Source organism: Spodoptera frugiperda, chromosome 5 (genome assembly GCF_023101765.2).
Source record: "Spodoptera frugiperda isolate SF20-4 chromosome 5, AGI-APGP_CSIRO_Sfru_2.0, whole genome shotgun sequence".
Classification (NCBI taxonomy): domain Eukaryota; kingdom Metazoa; phylum Arthropoda; class Insecta; order Lepidoptera; family Noctuidae; genus Spodoptera; species Spodoptera frugiperda.
In genome coordinates this window covers 2,489,716-2,508,703 of record NC_064216.1, presented here as the reverse complement: position 1 = coordinate 2,508,703, position 18,988 = coordinate 2,489,716, and the positions used below count along the sequence as shown (strand labels likewise).

At 35.8% G+C, this 18,988-nt stretch overlaps 4 protein-coding genes across 5 annotated transcripts; 3 read left to right on the top strand and 1 right to left on the bottom strand.

Moving 5' to 3' along the window:
• Nucleotides 1-215: 215 nt before the first annotated feature.
• Nucleotides 216-4,569, top strand: LOC118272198 (uncharacterized). Of its 2 annotated transcripts, none has more exons than XM_035588556.2 (7): nt 216-333; nt 1,152-1,246; nt 2,252-2,445; nt 2,677-2,846; nt 3,023-3,113; nt 3,250-3,423; nt 3,529-4,569. In XM_035588556.2, the coding sequence occupies exons 2-7, from the start codon at nt 1,225-1,227 to the stop codon at nt 3,673-3,675; spliced, it is 798 nt and encodes a 265-aa protein (XP_035444449.2). In that variant the 5' UTR covers nt 216-333; nt 1,152-1,224; the 3' UTR covers nt 3,676-4,569. The 2 variants fall into 2 exon arrangements, with proteins under 2 accessions (XP_035444449.2, XP_035444450.2); XM_035588557.2 differs by lacking the exon at nt 216-333 and adding an exon at nt 415-546.
• On the bottom strand, nt 3,861-7,538 carry LOC118272184 (X-ray repair cross-complementing protein 5). Its single transcript, XM_035588538.2, has 3 exons — nt 7,064-7,538; nt 6,569-6,724; nt 3,861-6,444 (listed from the first exon to the last, which is right to left on the bottom strand). Exons 1-3 carry the CDS (start codon nt 7,352-7,354, stop codon nt 4,771-4,773), a joined length of 2,121 nt encoding a protein of 706 aa, XP_035444431.2. The 5' UTR covers nt 7,355-7,538; the 3' UTR covers nt 3,861-4,770.
• On the top strand, nt 3,954-4,569 carry LOC118272199 (uncharacterized). The gene has a single exon (XM_050693879.1). It carries the CDS (start codon nt 3,954-3,956, stop codon nt 4,449-4,451), a length of 498 nt encoding a protein of 165 aa, XP_050549836.1. The 3' UTR covers nt 4,452-4,569.
• A 228-nt stretch (nt 7,539-7,766) lies between the features above and the next one.
• Nucleotides 7,767-14,922, top strand: LOC118272187 (2-phosphoxylose phosphatase 1). The gene is made up of 7 exons (XM_035588541.2): nt 7,767-8,146; nt 9,062-9,211; nt 9,807-9,945; nt 11,018-11,181; nt 12,156-12,230; nt 12,488-12,662; nt 12,851-14,922. Exons 1-7 carry the CDS (start codon nt 8,026-8,028, stop codon nt 14,025-14,027), a joined length of 2,001 nt encoding a protein of 666 aa, XP_035444434.2. The 5' UTR covers nt 7,767-8,025; the 3' UTR covers nt 14,028-14,922.
• The last annotated feature ends 4,066 nt before the right edge of the window (nt 14,923-18,988 follow it).

Genomic DNA, 18,988 nt, shown 5'->3' with positions numbered 1-18,988 from the left:
TGTTTAAGGCGAATTCTACCGTTTTCCTCCATGCTTGTATATTCTTTGCGGTAAAATCCCCGAAATTTGAATCTCACCCATTCACCAAACTAATTATAAACCAGTTTAGATACTTATTTTTACAGACCTCACGAAAACAAATAACTAAAAACTATTACATTTGTTCAAATAATAGATTCAAGTTAAATATATTACACCTTTTTAAACAAAAACAATAATTAAATCTATTTGTTTTGACAAAGACGAATAAACAAAAATTGACATTCAATACTGATGATTCTTATCCCATTTGTACATTTATTTCTTGGCATTTATATCAAGATTTAACTAAAGGTTTGTGTAAATTTAGTATTAAAATAGATGCTTAATTAAAAATGTTATAAGAAATCTATACAACATGAGGCAGAAAAATAAAAAGAAAAATGTTTTGTTATATAGTTCTGAGAACTAAATATTACAGCTTATCTACATTCATTTTAATATTATGTTATAATCAGTATTTTCAAAAGTGAATAGGAATAAGAGAATATTAATTTTGATGGACGTGTAAGTACATAATAGCAATCTTCTATTATCTTTCTTTCTCTCCGTTTAGTGTCGGCAGATAATGAAATTCATCTTTCTTTTCCGAACCAATATGAGAATGTTAACTATGCAACCTTTGGAAAGGTTAAGTGAACTTTTCTCCTCAAGGCATGCAGATTAAGATACAACCCTTTTCCTGCAAGCTCTTATGTATGTATTAGTGTGTAATTCAAATCGACCGCTTACCATTAAATCTTTGAATTACATAAAAACAAAATAAAGTAATTTTAAAATAAAAAAATCTATCAATAGGTAGGTATATTAACTGAACTGAATAGTACCTTTATAATAATAGTAATGCCTTTAAAATAAATGTAAGTAACACGAACCATGTAAGCTTTTTCTGAAAATGGAAAGTAATCGCAGATAATGCTAAACAAACTGTACGAACAATCGCGTGACTCTGATAGCACGAACTTATTCCATGAACCGTCAAGCTTTAATAGCATGCTTCGCTGTTCATAACTCAATTTTCATCGGATAATAATTGTCCCACTCGCTGTTTCCCACAAATAAAATCTAAAGACTCCTACTAACTTTATTAACTGAGTATTTATTTCTTTCAGATTTTTATTTTATTATGGGGTGTGGGATTTATTTGATGTAATCGCTTTTGGATAATTATTTTACAATAACAGGATGACTTGGGATATCACTTTAGGTAAGAATGTAAACAATTACTCTTTAAATTATTTTGTTCCAACATTACGTTAATGTTTTGCAAAATAATTCCGACCGAAAGTAGGTCAACAAGGCGATAGGTACGAAGGATATACGAATAATAAAGTAATAAATAAACGTTCAACTATGTTTTTGCATCGACATGACCTTTGCCATTTTTCCATGTCTTTCAGTTTCATGTCGTAAATAAATGATTCGCTCGTTCCAATTGCTGATTTTACAGGGTAACCATACTGTTCTGTAGCTTTTAAAAATTCTTTACATTTTTTAACTAATACCTCGTGTAAATTAATAAATTTTAAATTAATAATTCGTGTGAAGGAATAATTCGTGTGAAGGAATAAATCTTGTGTTGAGAATCTGATTCATCTTCAATAACTATATTATCTACCTTCTATAAATCGGTTCCTACACTAAGATTCACTTTTATTTACCATGATTAAATCGACATATCTATTTACGATAATTATATCCGTAATCAAACAAACTAATTATAAAAGTAGAAAAAGTTTAAGCAATACATTTTTCAAATCAAGAACGACCTATTTATGTACCGTTGTTGCGTTACTCATTACATCTATCAAAAGATGTAAAAGAAAAATGTCCTGAATAAAAAGCTATGCGATATGATCACACTAAACAGACAACGAGCGTGCGCCTCAATAAAGCGTAATATGGTTGGATTTGTCATATTTTTTTATTGTCCCCGGTCCCAACAATCACGAAAGCTCAGCGATTTGCGAAAACCGAGTCTAGTCGGCAGTATACACCGGTGTAGGCAACAAACAAACATGCAGAGACCATACAAGCGCCGGTACCTCGCCCCCAATAATATGCGGGAGGCATTTCATGGCGGTAAAATTTTTGAAAAAGATTTCTACGCTATTATATATTGATACCTTTATCAACACAAATAATCTTATTTACGTATGTAATAATAGTGGACTCGTGTTTGATGAAGAAAAGTTTTCGTTTTCCTTTACAGATTTCGAATATTACGTTACGCAGAAACCACAACCACGAATATGTTTTGGTTCTGCACAAGAACGCATAGCATTGCCATTGAAAGGACCTTGCTTAAGTCCGTTTATGCGACGAATGGCATTGGAAACAAGAGAAAATGTGGGACCTTCAACATATGAGAATAAACGTGACGCATTTTCTGATGTGACAAACAGGGTAAGGTACAAAACTTTAATGTTTTTCAAATTTTTTCTATATTTATCTAAACATATTTATGATTGACCGCTAACGTAATATCATAACAATTATCGTATCTTTATACATCTTGGATCTAATTTCGAATAGGTATAGTAGGACTATTCTCGTTTACACAAATAAAGTAGATTTTTTTTTTCTTTAAGGGATTTTATCTAACAGCGATAATAGAGAATTAATGTGGTATTTCAGATTTATAGCAAATATGGTTTAGGAGCCAAATCACCACGTTGGGTAACGAAACATGAATACCAGCCCCCGCCACGAGCACCTCCCCCAAAAACACCTTTCCCGCAAAATTGCGCACCATTCAATTCTACTTCCAAGAGAAAGGGCATGTTTTCCCCATCATTATACCCCGCGTAAGAAACTTAATTTAGTTTTTTATTGTGAAAATAAAGTAGTTTCCCGAGTACAAGTTTTACTATTGATGAATACAAATCAGCGAAGTAATTTTAAAACAATTTGTTTCATTGTGTAAAATTCATTTTACAAATAATAATGTTTGTACAAATTTACTAACTTTACTATATTTTAGACCTTGCGACTACTGTCCCGAGTATATAAAACGTCAGATGAAGTTTGTATACTCTTTCTCCGGTAAAAAGACATTGAGATGTGCTGTACAGGTACGGGTATTTGTACATAATTATCATATTCTTTAAATTTCTCTCCGTAGTAATAGTTAGTTATGTTATGAAGAATATTATTTAACAAATTAGTATTAATGAACTTTATCAAGTAAATGTCTAACGTTGTTTTCAGATTAAATGTGTTCCATATAATTTAGATGAATGTGGATATTGTGGGTGCTCATGCTCACTACAAGGCGACTATTGGCAATTCGAAAATAGAATATTTTTATGCAGAAAACATTACGATCGTTTATTCAAACATTGCCTGGCCAAATTTCAAGGCGTAAAACTTGCTGAATTTAAGGTAATTTTCATAGTTTCATTCTTAATATTATTACGTGCCAAGTCTTGTTTGTAAATTCAGCCTTTAAATGATTAAACAAATAACACTAATGAAATTTATCTGCAGTCGGTGAGGGATTGTTTCTTCGCACACGCACACAATAGTTGTAAGGCTGCTTTGAAGATAATGAAGTCGGAAGAAATAGTAAAGAAGTTGAGAAAAGAAGCATATTTGGATCTCTTCTTCCCACAACGCCGATTTTGTAATAATTAATTTTTAGATGTCTTTTAATAATTACAATCTTCATTATTATTGAAAATTAATACATGAATAGATTCTTGTATTAGTTAATAGTAGTTATATATTTTTTAAGACCAGCAACACTGTTCTGTTTGGCTCAATAACAAAGAAGTCAAGTCTAGTAGAATATATCTTTAAAAAGTAAATAATCATCTGACTTTCTTCGACAACAGTATCCTTCCCTTCATATTTATTATTTATTTTGCTATTGAATCGATATTTTTGAGCAAGCGTAGCGTCGGAAGCAAATCATGAAACTGGACTCGAATAATAAAATGATTAATAGCGAGAGTGGCGCTGATCTAGCCGAAGAAGTTGTGGACCCGCGACAAAATGCTGAGGATATTATCGATGAAATACTCGCAGAGTTTACTGAGTCGCGGTCTCCCGAGGTTGGGAGGAACGGAATACCTGAGAATCTCTTCAATATGATACAGCCTCCAAGGACGCGTACTCCAGCAAATTCTTTCTCCGAGAATGCCACAATAGACGACATAGACCCTGCATCAGATCTCGGTACATCAATAAGAAACAAGTGTTTGGAACTGGAAGAGATTCTTCAGAGCCTCAAGTCGCGGCTCAATCATGTTGTTTTGGACGAAAATATCGTGCTAAGCCCAGAGGCTAACTCAATGGAAGCGCAACTCGAACACGACCTGGATACAGACTGCCAGGAGGATCTGTCCCTCCAAGAGTTTCTGGAGCTGCTGCACTCGCAAAACAAAATTAGCCCGACAGGAGTACAATGATTGCTTAGTGGACCATCCCCATAAACATACTACCTTCTAAGACAAAATTTACATGAATTTATTGTGTGCAAATTGAATTTTAGATTTTATTGAAGTGCTATTAAATATTCAGGCCTAATTTCTGTAGTATTATTTAAATGTGTAGGACAAATGTTGATGAATAAATAAATAACAATAAATAGTACCAAAATATTTATTTCAACCAATAACATTATTGAACATAGTATAAAATACTGAATTTAGTTATCAACTTAAAGTTACCCACAACTATTTTTTTATCTCACATTTCAGAATCACTTAGGTATCTAATATCACTAATTTAATCATCAAACATGTTCAGAACATCAGTGCTGATGGTAATTTCAGTGGAGTCAGGAATGGTATCATTTTCAAACAATTGACTTTCATCATGGCTGTGTTCCTCTTCATAATTGCTCAATTCATTCTCCCTCTTCAATATAAAACTGACTTGATTTTCTATAATTTGATTCAGTACTTCTGTTTTACCATGTTCCACCAAATCACTTTTCAACTTCTTTATCCAGTTGTTATAATCAGTCGGATCAGATTTGATGAATTCCATTCTCAAGTGTTTCATAGCATCTAATGCTTTGTTATACTTTCCATCAATGTTGTAGAGAATCAAGCTCTCTATAGCTTTGATCATTCCTTTGGTTAGTTCTGATAAGTCTTTGTTCTGACTTTGTAAAGCTTTGAAATCTTCAACAGGGTTGATAGTGCTGATGCTTTTAATTGCATTCTCAGCCTCATCCTTGGTGGGCATGTGCACTTTATAACTTTGCATATTTGGAGTGATAGGATTATCAGTTTGGTTCGGATTTTGCATTTGATCAATATTCATTAGAAGATTTTTATTTTGCCTTTTCTTTTGTTCTACCTTGGTCAAAGTGAATAAGGTTTTCAATTTCTCCAGAGGTTTTCTGGCATTCTCTTCCAGTAAGGGAGGTACTTTGAATAGAGTCATTATCTCTTCTCTTGGTTTAGGTAATGGTTTGTCTGGGTTCAGGGCACGGAAAGCAATGCAGTCCAGCACATACTGCACGGAGGGGCTCACACACTCTGCTACAGGGAATGCTTCATTATCATCAAATGTGTCATCATACGCATTGGTCAAATCCATAGCACTGATAAGGTCTTTGAATGCATTCACTTGTTCTTCTGAACATTTGTGTTTCTTTAAGTTGGTTGTTGGAAAAGACATTTGTTTAATTTCTTCTTTGTAACATATACCAATCATGGAGAGGCAAACATAATTATTAGTATCAATCACAGGCATAAGGACATGCAGTTTTGGCAAATTGTTGTTGTTGTGCACTTTCCTTACAATGCACACTAGATTCAGGTCATGAAGACATTCTACAAGGCATCTGACAACCTTTTGTGCTTTCTTATCACCCTTCCTGCCAAACACATAGGATAAACCATTACCATTCAAGTTTTGCCATTGAATATTGTCAGCTGAAGTGAAGCCATACACCGACAAGCATTTAACTCCAGACTGGTACATTAAATTTTTGTCAATTTCACTTAATGGTATAATCTGCTGCCCATAGTGGTGGCCGGATATTTTATTACTTCCATCAACTGCCTGGCCAGTCTCTTCATTGATGTATTCTTTGGTTTTGGTAACAGATTCAGATTTGCTGGACTTGCCTGTGGCAGGGTCTTTCACTGATTTCACCCAATTTTTTACTGCTGGTTCATCCCTAGTTCTGATGTATGCAGACACTGGGATTTTTATATTTGGCCCAATGCTGAGATCAACATTCCATGGAGTTCCTTTGACGAGTTTCTTCCTATGGAAGAGTAGATCATACTTCATGATGTTATCTATAGTGCTGGTTGCTCCTCCGGTGCTGTCTATAAACCGCTTAACTAATTGTACTGACTCATTTTTTTCATATTCTTCAGATTCAATGTCTGGACCAATGACATTTACTTCATAGCCTTCATCTACGAATCCATTTAAGACCTGTAATTAAAAAATAAATTGTCATGGCTTATTTATAATTAGTACTGAATAATTTAGTACTGTTTTATAAGCTGACATGAGAGAGAACTCTCCTAGTGTACAGAGATGTAACATAGCACCTTACCTCATCAATATTCTCAGGATCAAAAGATGCCTTCTTCTTGAAGTTAGTTAGCAGTATAATCTGTTTGTTTTCTAACTTGACACCGGAAAGCACATTCTTATAATAGTCGGCTGCAACAATGAGTGCTTCAAACCAGTCACCTTTGGTATCTGTTGGCTGAAAAATTAATATTAAAATGTGTTAAAGAATATTATGTTGTGTCCATACAAGTAAAGAGACAAGATAGTAATTTAGAGTGTCCTCGTAATCTGCTGCAATTCTTATCTGATAAAAGGCGGGAAGTACCTGAAGTACTTTCAAAAGGTATTTAAGTAAACTAAGATTACTCCACTACATAGTACTTCACTAGGGATGGAGTTTAGAAGCAATGTTATGTAATCATGCAGTTTTTAAGTGATTGCATAGTTATATTGAGTAACAGAGAAAGTTTGCATGATACTTTTTATAATCTTAGGCGTAAATAATATGTAAGTATGATCATAAATTATTAATTACCTGTTCCGGCAGCTGTCTGATCATTTCCCAAGTAGGAGTAACCATGTCTGATAAGACCTGAATGCGTTTGAATGCTCCATCGAATTGCTTTGCGAGATTATTATTAGTCGTCTTTGATCCCACAAGGATTATTCCAATTAGATTTTTGCCTTGGTTCAATATTTTCCGTTCTATGATCCGAGCCGCACATTCTCTAGCACTTTGGAAAAAACATTTTTCGTCCTTCTCGTCTACTGCAGAAACATTTCGTCCTATATCCAAAATAAGTATTGTGCCTTGTTCTTTAGACATTTTCCAATTGTTTATTAAAAACTTATAAGTAACTCCACAGAACACGGACCGTATAAGTATGAAACAGAAATTACTTTAGTAGTTATACTTATTCTGTTGCAGTTGCACTTTATCCGGCAATCAGTGTGAATTTGTAAATACAAGTTTGAACATGAAACAACAAGTTTGACAGTTTTGAATGTGGTTACTGTTTGACAGTATTTTGTTCGTTCTGAAATAGTGAAATGTTTAATTCGTAATTATGATGTTTTTTGAACTAATTAAATTAAAAAAAACATATTTTAAACAGAGGTTAAAATAATTACACTGCTTATTAAAAAGTGATTATTTAATTTTAATATTTTCATTAGTAAAAAATTCAGGTGGACTTCGAAACTGAAATGGACGCCAAAAAATACAAAACAAGGACATCTCTATTTACGTCATTGAGTAGGCGTCAAAAGTTATCATCTCAATCGATTGTTGTTGTAAAATTGTTTACAAAAAATACACAGCAAAGCGCAAAACATTCCATATCACAATGATAATATATATCTGTCTTGTATCATTCGTTTTGTGGGTTGGTTATAAGTTTATTTAACTCCCTTTCTCATCAAATTTAAAAATGTAATCTAAATAGTATCATCATCATACATTTAAATTTTATTAGAAAATGTATTAAAATATCAACAATGTCTACAATTTTCGCTAATAGAAGTAAAATTATAACAGAAATGATGAAGTTTTCATTTAACCATAGAGCTTTTTATTGTTATCTTGGAATGAGTGTTTGGATATTCTTTTTAATAACAGGTAAGAAACACTACTATATTCTTTTCACTATAATACTTTGTCTTATAAATAAAATTATGTGTTTATTGCGGATTAATTAAATATCCAAGATGACTTGGGTTCATCTTTATGTAAGATAACTCAAGGTTTATTTGTCTTTGCATTATCAACATTAGAAAATTGAAATATATTTTTAATTTAAATACATCTATTTAATGTGTGATTATTTTATTTGGTAGTTGCTGATAAGGAATAATGATAACACTCTAAATGCTCTCATTCTGTAAAAAATGATAATATGCAATAATTTAAAATAATACTGTTGCTACTTACACACAATAAAAGGTTGTAGGTATAACATTTAGGAAATTTTCTTAGTTTTATGTATGAGCTCAAAACAATGGCTAAACTAGGTGTGGGTGTGTGGGCTGTTGCTCAAGGCCTCACATCTAAACAGGCTTTGCAATTCCTCAATGTAAAAGTTGTTTTCTATTTAAGCTTAATAAATTTTAACTGAGCTCCAAAATATTTGCTATTTTTGTGCATTAGCACTTGACAAGTACTGGTTTTGTGTATTAGAGTTGAACTAACAAGGGCCATTTATTAATTGCAAAAAACCTAATCATTTAAATTCATGAATCAATCTAATCAGACCATCTGTGCATCCACTCATCCAGACAGATGATATTTATTAAAAAATATTTTCTATATACATAATAATAGTATAAAATTAAATACTTAACATATTTTTTTTGTGGAATATATTATGCTATTACAATGAGCCAATTTTCCTACTTTTTTAAAGCAAGTAAATTATGAGATGGAAGATATTTATTGAGAAAGTTTATTATGAAAGAGAAAAAGTTACATAAAAGGAATCCAACATCAATGCACAATAGTGAATGTTATTCATGCTTTGAATATTTTATATTTCAGTTATGTATAAGTACATGTCGTTGGGAGAGGAAACAATAGCAGCCAAGAAGATTGTACGCAATGAATACTTATCAAAAAGTGACGCCAAATTTCGGAGGATCTACCTCAGAGCTTGCAACCCTCCCGACAGCATTGTGAGGGGGTCTGAAGGTAAAGGACCCGTCTCTAAGGGCTTTTTTCAAACTAGACGAGTTTGGCATTGTGCTAGGGGCCCATAGATATGAGTAGCTAGTTCACTGTGAAACTTTCCTTATAATTTGTTGCATAATGTAATATGGGCCCATGTATAAGGGTGCGGATTCGAAACCTACCAATGGCAAAATACCAAAGTGACTTATTCCGAGCTGTTGTACTTTTTGTTTTTACATTTGATGGGTCGACATTCTATGATTATTTAAACAGCACTGACTATTGTAACGGTGAAGGAAACATCGTGAGGAAACCTGGGGTTATAATTTCTGATTATAAGTTTGAAATCGCCAACCCACGAGTAAGAGTGGTGATTAATGCTCAAACCGTGCCCGTGCGAGAAGAGGGCTTTGGCCAGTTTAGGCTGTTGATTTGATGTGATGTGTACTATGGGCTACTACTACGGGTTGAAACTTGTCGAGCTGCTTCATATAACAGTTGCTTTATTAAGCCATAGATAATAATCAATGCGTTTATAAACACAATTTTATATGTACCAGGAACAACAATATGTGGATTACAAAAATATTAATGTCATCTAAAATATGATTTCCAGGGGTAGTAGACAGTGATACGTGGATGCTGCAGGGCGCTTTAGTAGTGACGCGACACGGGGACAGAGGTCCACTGACACATCTCAAGAACGGTGACAAACTGCCGTGTGATGCTGACCCGGTCTCTCCACTCCTGAAAAGGTATTTATATCCTATTGGATACCATTATATGACAGCTTAGATACTATTAGCTGACAGAAACAGATCTTACTGTTTGTCCAAATACTACACATTATCCAGATCTGATGATCGAAAAGCGGTAACCCTCATTGATCAGTACCCTTAGTACGAGTTAAAGCAAACTCGTACTAAACGGTCGGATCGAAACGAGAGCGTGTTCAGCGCCGTGATTGGCCGACGCGAATGAACCAACCAATCAGAATGCCGAACGCGGTCTCGTTTCGATCTCGTTAAACGTATAACAAACTCGTACTAATCCCTCTGACTGGTTAGTTCATTAGCGCTGGCCAATCAGAACGCCGAAGTCACTCTCGTATCGTTCTTAGTCAACGTAAAGCAAACTCATCTCAGTCAACGTAAAGCAAACTTATCTCAGTCAACGTAAAGCAAACTCATACTAAGGGTACTGTTTTGAAATATCGTGATGTTCATATTTATAAATTGTCACTCAACCTTGGACAAACAATTTGTGAACAAAGTATTGTTGTTGTAAGATTTCCGTGCGGAAATCGTCCGCACTGTACCAATCGGACAATCGATTGTTTACAGAATATGAGATTTTTCCTTTTTGCAACATTTTGGATAATTTTATAATAAAAGATTTTGTTAAAAAATAGATGTCAGATGATCAAATAAAGGTTACCGAGAGAGGCTCATTGCACGTTTCATGTTACGTTCATAGTGGTTCATATTAAATGCGTAATGTTCTCAACACTGTAAACATGATGCTATCTATTTATGACAGGGTCCACATTATCATCAAATTAATTATAAATTTTTAATTGAGGGATCACTAGGCGTTCATCATGTCTAGTAGATTATATTTTAACATGTAAGCCTAGGTATCTGTTGTTGGGAGTGGACCTCTGGTAACATCACTCATTCAACGAAACACAACAAGTTATATCACGTCGGTTTTCTGTGAGGACGTGGTATCATTCTGATCGAGTCGGCCCATTCGTGCCGAAGCATGGCTGTCCCACACTTTGTGTTTAGTTTATGATAATGTTTAATTTGATGTTTAAACATTCAGCTACGAGGAGTTCGTAGCGAACTCGAGTTCGACGGGGCGCGCGTGGTGGGTGTCGGTGGCGGGCCCGTTCCACAACTTCCCGTCGCTGCCGGCGCGCGCGCCCGGCACGCGCTGCGCGCTGGGGCAGCTCACGCCACGCGGCATACTGCAGATGATCACTGTTGGTAAGATAAATGATATTTATTTCTGTAAATCTATACTTACTAATATTATAAAGCTGAAGAGTTTGTTTGTTTGTTTGTTTGAACGCGCTAATCTCCAGAACTACTGGTCCGATTTGAATAATTCTTTTTGTGTTGAATAGTGCATTTATCGAGGAAGGCTATAGGCTATAAAACATCACGCTATGACCAATAGGAGCCAAGCAGAGCGGGTGAAACCGCGCGGAAGTAGCTAGTAGGTTATAAAATAACACTTTTACACGTCAATATTTCAAATAGCTAGATGAGGCCGGCATTTCCTATCCGACTACTCTGAGAAGAAATGCCGAAACTAACAGACAATGAAATAGAGGATAATGTGAGAGAACCATTATAGAGATAAGGGTTATTGACATTGTTATTATACACTAGCTACTTCCGCGCGGTTTCACCCGCTCTGCTCGGTTCCTATTGATCATAGCGTGATGATTTATAGCCTATAACCTTCCTCGGTAAATGCGCTATCCAACACAAAAAGAATTATTCAAATCGGACCAGTAGTTCCTGAGATTACCGCGTTCAAACAAACAAACTCTTCAGCTTTATAATATTAGTATAGATTTTGTTGTTATAATCTACGGCCAGTCGTTTTAACTCGTGGTAATATGTTGTGTATCGGTCACTCAATCATAAGTAACATAATTTTTTGGCTACTACTGCTACTAGTAAGGGTTCTGTCTACTAATACCTTTTTAGTGGGAGGGGGGGAATTATCCAATTTCTTCTCCTGTCTTAAGCGAGGCGAGAGAGAGCGTCAGGCTCTTCCCGTTCCTACTCCTGCTTTTTGAGCTGAAGCCCCGGTAAACCTACTAGGTAGTTCGCAGCTCGCGTCTCCTAATAGCTAGATGGTCGTTAAGTGGTGGTTATGTAGAGCTTATCTATGTTCCACTATAAGGTAATGAAACAGCTTTAAATTAAATATATCTATTGATTTTCAGGAAACATTCTGAAGGAAGCGTACGGAGATAAACTGAATTTGGAGGCCGCGGAACCACAGGGCAAGAAAGATACTGGTAAGTGTACCAATTACCTATTGTTTTTTGACCTTAAGACATACTACACATAAACTTCTTTTTCGAAGATAACTGCCCGACGCGACGCGCTTCCCTCGTACATAACTTATATTTATGGGTTCCGATGTGGTCTGAAACTAGTCGAACACTCGAATTGTTTATTTATTTTATTAATTAATTTTAGCTTAATTGAACCGAATTTTTAGTTTTTATTATTAAGTTATACCGTCTCCACTAATATAAATGGTATTCCCCAGGTGAAGTGATATCGTACAGCACTCGCTACCGCCGCACGTACCAGTCTCTGGTGGGGTTGTGGTGGGGCGCGGCGCGGGGCGCGGCGGGGGCGCGCGCCGCCCCGGCACGGGAGGCACACAGCGTCGCCTTCTGCTTCCGAGACTGCGCCTGCGCTGCACATCATGCACTTAACAAGTCAGTATTGAACATTTTATATTTCGGTACTATTTTGAGAGATATTCCGGATTTACATTTTGAACTAACAAATTATAAAAGAGAACCTAAAAGAGTTACAACTAAAATTAAGACTTCTGTTATTATTTCGTAGAAGTAAAAAAATGTGTCCATTAACATAAATTCATTATTGTTTTGATAAATTCCAGAAAAATCAACACGCAAGCGAAGAACCGCCTGGAATCTCACCCTGCAATCAAGGAGCTAGTCAGTAAACTGTCCAAAGTCCTGTTTGAATCGCAAGAACACCCAGACGCAGACGTAGTGAGGGACGCCCTCCTCGCGTACATGTGCCACGACGCCGCCCTCCCGTGCACAGAGAAACCGAAACCACCGAGTAAGCCGAAACTATCACTAGACAAAAAACACAAAAAGTTTCGCCCAAACACCATTCCTTCTAGAAAGATCTTGGACGTAGACATAGACACGTTGAACATGGAACTAGATTACATCAATAACCAAATGGACTTCAATAATGAAATAGGCAGGAAAGCCAGGGACATTATAGGCAAGTACTACGACAGTAAGAAAGTCCCTCTAGACTTTGACGCTCAAATGGAGAGAGAGAAGTTACTCTACTACCAACAACGGTACTTGGACAATGCGGACGGATACGAAGACGTAGTTATAGTAAAAAAGAATCTAGACGCAGATTTCAATTTCCCGAACGACGCCCGAATGGACACGGACTTTGACGAAGATTATAAAGAGCCAACGCCAGAAAGTTCTGAAGATTTCTGCATCAAAAAGGAACATGTAATGTCCCTGTTTGCGTATTTAGAGTGGAGTTATCGGCAAGAAATTAAGAACGTGCACAACAGAAGAAGAGGCTTGCTTGTAGCGTACGGCTTGATACATAATATTGTCCAGAATATGATTCGGATGATATCTGAGAATAAGCCCAAGTTTGTCGTGTATTCCGGTCACGATAAGACGTTACAAGCCTTGATACTAGCTCTCGGCCTCCACAACTATCAACACTACAACATACAGTACGCATCGAGAATGATATTCGAAGTTTACAGAAAAAAGGATTTACGAGACGAGTTCAAATTCACGAAAAGAAAAGCCATCGCACAAGACTTTTATTTCAGAGTGGTTTATAATGGGGAGGATGTTACGAATAAATTGAGTTTTTGCAAATCTAGGCAGAATGTGGTAATGAAGGTCGTTGACCCGATCGATGACGTAAAGATATACAATACATATCTCTGTCCCATAGAGAATATTGTACGGTTTATACACGACGATTATTTCGCTAGCTTCAACGTGACCAATTTCAAAGATGCGTGCGCAAGCTATGGGAACTCGAAACATATCTATTGAAGTTTTCATGTACCTACGATCAATATTTGTTATTTATTTTTTGGTTTAAGTACTTTGTAATTAAGTGAAAATGAGATTTTTATGGGATATTTATTTATGTATGTATGTAGAGGATATTTATTTGTAACTGTTGTACTTTTAAGGTATCGGTTTGTGACGTATTTGTCTCAATTAAGTATATTAATGAAGTGACTGAATTTCAATAGAATTCGAAAAAATGTTAAGTAATTATTTTAAAGATCACTCCTTAAATATTTAAGATAAACTTTAAGATGTACAATGAAAAGATATATTTCAATACTAATGGGATAACTACTAAAGCTAATGAGGTGAAAGAGGATTTTGGGCCGAAGGTTACTTCCTCCAAAGATGGTGTTTTGGCCGAAGATGTTTTTTTTTGGCCAAGATTCGGGCGGACATTACTTACCACATTATTTATTGGGGGTCTGATTTACCGGGGCTCCGGCTCGACAAGCACTAGTAGGAACGGGGTGGGTTTTAGTCAGTAAGAGTCTGACACTCCCTCTTGCCTCGCCCAGGGCGGAAGAAGTTATTGGATGATTTTCTCCCCTTAAAAAAAGCGATTGACTCAAAAATTAAATTGAAATTGTTATTTTCAAGACATTTAACATTCCATTTTTGCTCATTTACAAAAAAACAGTTACAAATAAATATTTATAAACGAATAATGGGTTAATTATGGTAAGCACAAGTACAGGAGGCATTATGAGATTATGTAACTAATTTGGGATAATTTTTAGTGTAAGTTTCAATGTAACAGAGGCATATCAATTTTAAATAATACCTAATTTTATACTCAAACATAATCATAACTTAATTTATTATACAATATGTTAATTAACAGAGGGCGTTCCTGTTAACCCGCAATAGTATAGCATCCATACATGCTAAAAAAAAAATTATCATTCAAAAACAAAACAATTTTCACCAAAAATTTTAAATCGATTCGTTTAAGAAACACTCTGTGCACGCGTAGTTGAAGGAAGGCAACATTGCAATATATTACTTATTTTTCTATGTTGATATTTTTATTTTAATCTATTCATGATAGATTAACGAGTTTAAAGGAACGCCCTCTTTTAGTTAACATACTGTATTTTCGTGATAATTTTTATGAAACCTAGACTTAATCGATCTCGTTTTTAATTTTATTATTGTAAGTTTTTTTTAAATTTTATTCTATGGTTGTAACTTTTCATTAGAAAATTAACGTAAAATGATTTTTGTGATTATTTTTATCTAATACACAATCAATGCTATATTTTGTATATTTACAAAGCTCAAGTAAATCCAGTTAATACAAAAATCACCGCTATATTGCGGATTTTATGAGAACTATTTTTATTATGGTATTTATTACTATTGGGTTGCCCTTAATCGATTGCAGCGCCACCATAAAAGATGTTTTGTTTCTTACTACGCTGTATGTTTATATTTTACTCATGTAATATGATTTCGATGCCATATACATATCTCTTCTATGGAAACGTTAAGACTGCACAATGAATCTTTTGTGATTAATTATTTTATTTTATTTATTTTGTGTAAACAACTTTTTTTGAAGTGGTTTCGAGATAGGAACGGGAATTTGTGGAACAGTAACAGGGAAGTAATCGAAACGAAAATGCGTTCGGTACTCTGATTGGACGGCTCAAATAAACTGGCCAATCAGAGCGCCGAAAGCGCTCTCCTTTCGATTACTTTACACGTAATGCAAACTTATACTAAGGGAACAGATTTCTTGCAATTAATTATCTTCCCAGTAAAAACTTGATGTATGTAATTACCTATATACATTTTATTGTAAAATGATCTCAATATTTCTTTGTTTTGTTCCTAATCAGCATATTTATGAATTGTACTTTAAATGTAGATGCCATTTATCAAATGTATCTTCAATAGATGACCACATATTAAACTGTTTCAATCGAATTTTGTTTTCTTTCCTAATAAATATATTTCCTATGAATTTTCTTATATAAGTTACTAGCTATGTCCGCGCGATTTCACCCGCTATGTTCAGGTCCTGTTGATCGGAGTGTGATGTTTTAACCTATTACCTTCCTTAATAAATGAACTATCCAACACAATAATAATCAAAATCGGTCTAGTAGTTCTGGACATTAGGGAGTTCAAACAAACAAACAAATTCTACAACTTTATAGGGTATAAATATATAGTTAGTATGGACTGATTAAACCATTAAATGACTCTGATGGCGCATTTACATTAGTCGGTTAGACCGTATTCGGCTGCAGGCCGTATTCGGTCACCAACTAATATAAACAGGTATTCGTTTGGCCGTATTCGGTTTGGCCGTATTAATTCGGTTTCTGTTAACCGAATGCGGCCACCGCCTTCGGTGACCGACCTACGACCGACCTAATGTAAACGCGCCATGAGGTGGTTAGACGTCTAGTATGTTAAGTAGTAATAAATTGCCTTGCCTATTCCCTAGTGCATATTATAGTACCTACCTAGTGGGTAGTTGGATATCTTACCATTCATAACATTCCCACTCATATGCCAAGGTGATAAATAATAGTGTTATTTATGAGTAAACAAATAGTACATAAATTAATACCTGTTGTTAATGTCACAGGGTGAGCTGTGGCGTACTTAATTACTTTACCTACGTAACTACCTGTTATTTTTTGAGTAGGTTAAAAAGGCTATAGATGGTAGTATTTTATACAAATAAAGCTATTTTATTTTTCGAAGGCGCTAAACTCAAGAACTTCTGGTTCCATATTGAATGATTATTTACCTATGTGTTGAATAGTTTATGTGTAGAATAGACTACCTTGTTGGTCGAGTGGTCGTAAGTGCGACTGCTACGCAAGGGGTCTTGGGTTCGATTCTTGGGTCGGGCAAAGTACTGCTGGGCATTTTTCGGTTTTTCGAAAATTTCTCAGTAGTAGCACGGAGTCTGGAATTGTGCCCAGTATAATGGCAATAGGCTCACCCCCTATTACATGGGAATTATAACACAAATGGTGAAAAGTGAGTGTACATTGTATAGCGGACTTACGGGCCGTAACGTGCACCTCTGCCTACCCCTTCGGGGATAAAAGGCGTAACGTTGCATAATAATGTTACTGAGACGCCAACCAGGTGACTTCTTACTTCTTACGATGTTTTGTTAACAATCAGGGTACCTTTTTTTTTTGAGGGGGAAAATCATCCAATGACTTCTCCCGCTTTGGAATCAGGGTACCTAAATGAGTATGATGACTCGTTCAGTGTCGTTTGGCAGCTGAAGATACGGCAGTGTATATAAAGGGCGGTTACTAACCTCGCGTATTTGGGTGAACATGCCTTGGGCCATGAGTGTATGAGTGTATCAGCGTACGTGACGACTGTACCGTCTGATGCAAGCTGTTTTGTTGTTTATAGTCTGTTGTTGCCAATAAGTATTGGACTTTATGTAGGTATGTGTAGGTAGGTGTTTACATATCTACTTAATGATCGAGGTATCAGTTGTTCGCTGTTTGTTTCATTTTTAAAGGTTCCAAGGTCTCTTATCTGTTGCGGAAGACCTGATGAGATGCCGGGACTCCGGCTCGAAGAGGAGTAGGAATGGGTGTGGTTTCAGTCAGTAAGAGTTTAGTTTGTTTCTTTAAATTATATGAAAAAAAAATGTCGTGTTGGCCCGGAGGTATAAGACGCTTTAAGACCCCTTTTCTCATGCATGAGAGTGCGGGTTTGAAACCTACTAAAGGCAAATACCAATGTGAAATTTTTCGTGTAGGTACTTTCTAAAATTTGATTATTTACACACTACTGACAAACGGTGAATGAAAACATAGTGAGGAAACGTTTATAATTTCTAATTATAAGTTTGAAATCGCCAACCCGCATTGAGCAAGCGAGGCGATTATTGCTCAAACCTTCTCCGTGTGAGAAGAGGCCTTTGGCCAGGCCACTTATAGACTGATGATGTATTTAAATCACCTATGACAATATGCAGTACATTAAAGTATGACAGACGTGTCCAGCAAATAGGGTACACGAATCTAGTCCAATCAAATCATGCATCCTACGTGTTAATTCATTAATCTGTCGCCTTACGTCAGTCATTGACTCTGCCTGCGTGTACGTGACTGCCGTACCGTCAGAACTGGCACGGTTGCCACCACTCTTGTTGACAAAGAACAATATATAAATAAACTGGCGCTCTCTGATGACTGATTTGTGTGTTGTCATTTGAGAAATACTTAAATACATGTGCTTCACCTAGTTTTCATTTAGTTGTATCGATGGATGGTAAGAGTGACTGTTAAGCTACAACAAAGAGCCATCACACCACCACTGATGGGGCCCAGTAGGGCTGATGCTAACCCGGAGCTGCGGACTGTCTAGCGGGTTACCGTGGCTCTAGCTCGAAAAGCAAGAGTAGGAATGGGGTGGTTTTTAGTCAGTAAGAATCTGACACTCCTTCCCGCGTCGCCTAAAGCAAGAGAAGTAATTGGACGATTTCTCCCCTCAAAAAAAGCATTCAACGAAGTCAGTTAAATATCTTCTCAGTTGCAGCTAGTTGTATTTTCAAAGCAAAGCCAGAGATTAAAATAGAAACCATTGAGTTAAACTTAGATCAATGATGGAAACAATACAATAATTAGATTTGAAATTATAGTTATTCAAATCTACATTTCAAGCCACAGATAATGTAGCGCTCGAAGAATTCATTAGACGAGTTCTAAACTCAAACAGGTGACGGCATTTTGCAACGCGGGGGCTAAAGGGCGGCGGACCAAGGTAAGCACAGCTCCACCTCAAGCAAATATGCCGTCCGATCACATTTTGACTGGCCACTAAAGTGTACAGCCTACTCCGGTTCTCGAATCCGAAGTTTCGTTTAATTTTCGGCCGTAGGTTTTGTTGATTTACTAATAGAATTACTTAAAATAACGTTTTATTTTTAATTTCATATCAAAATC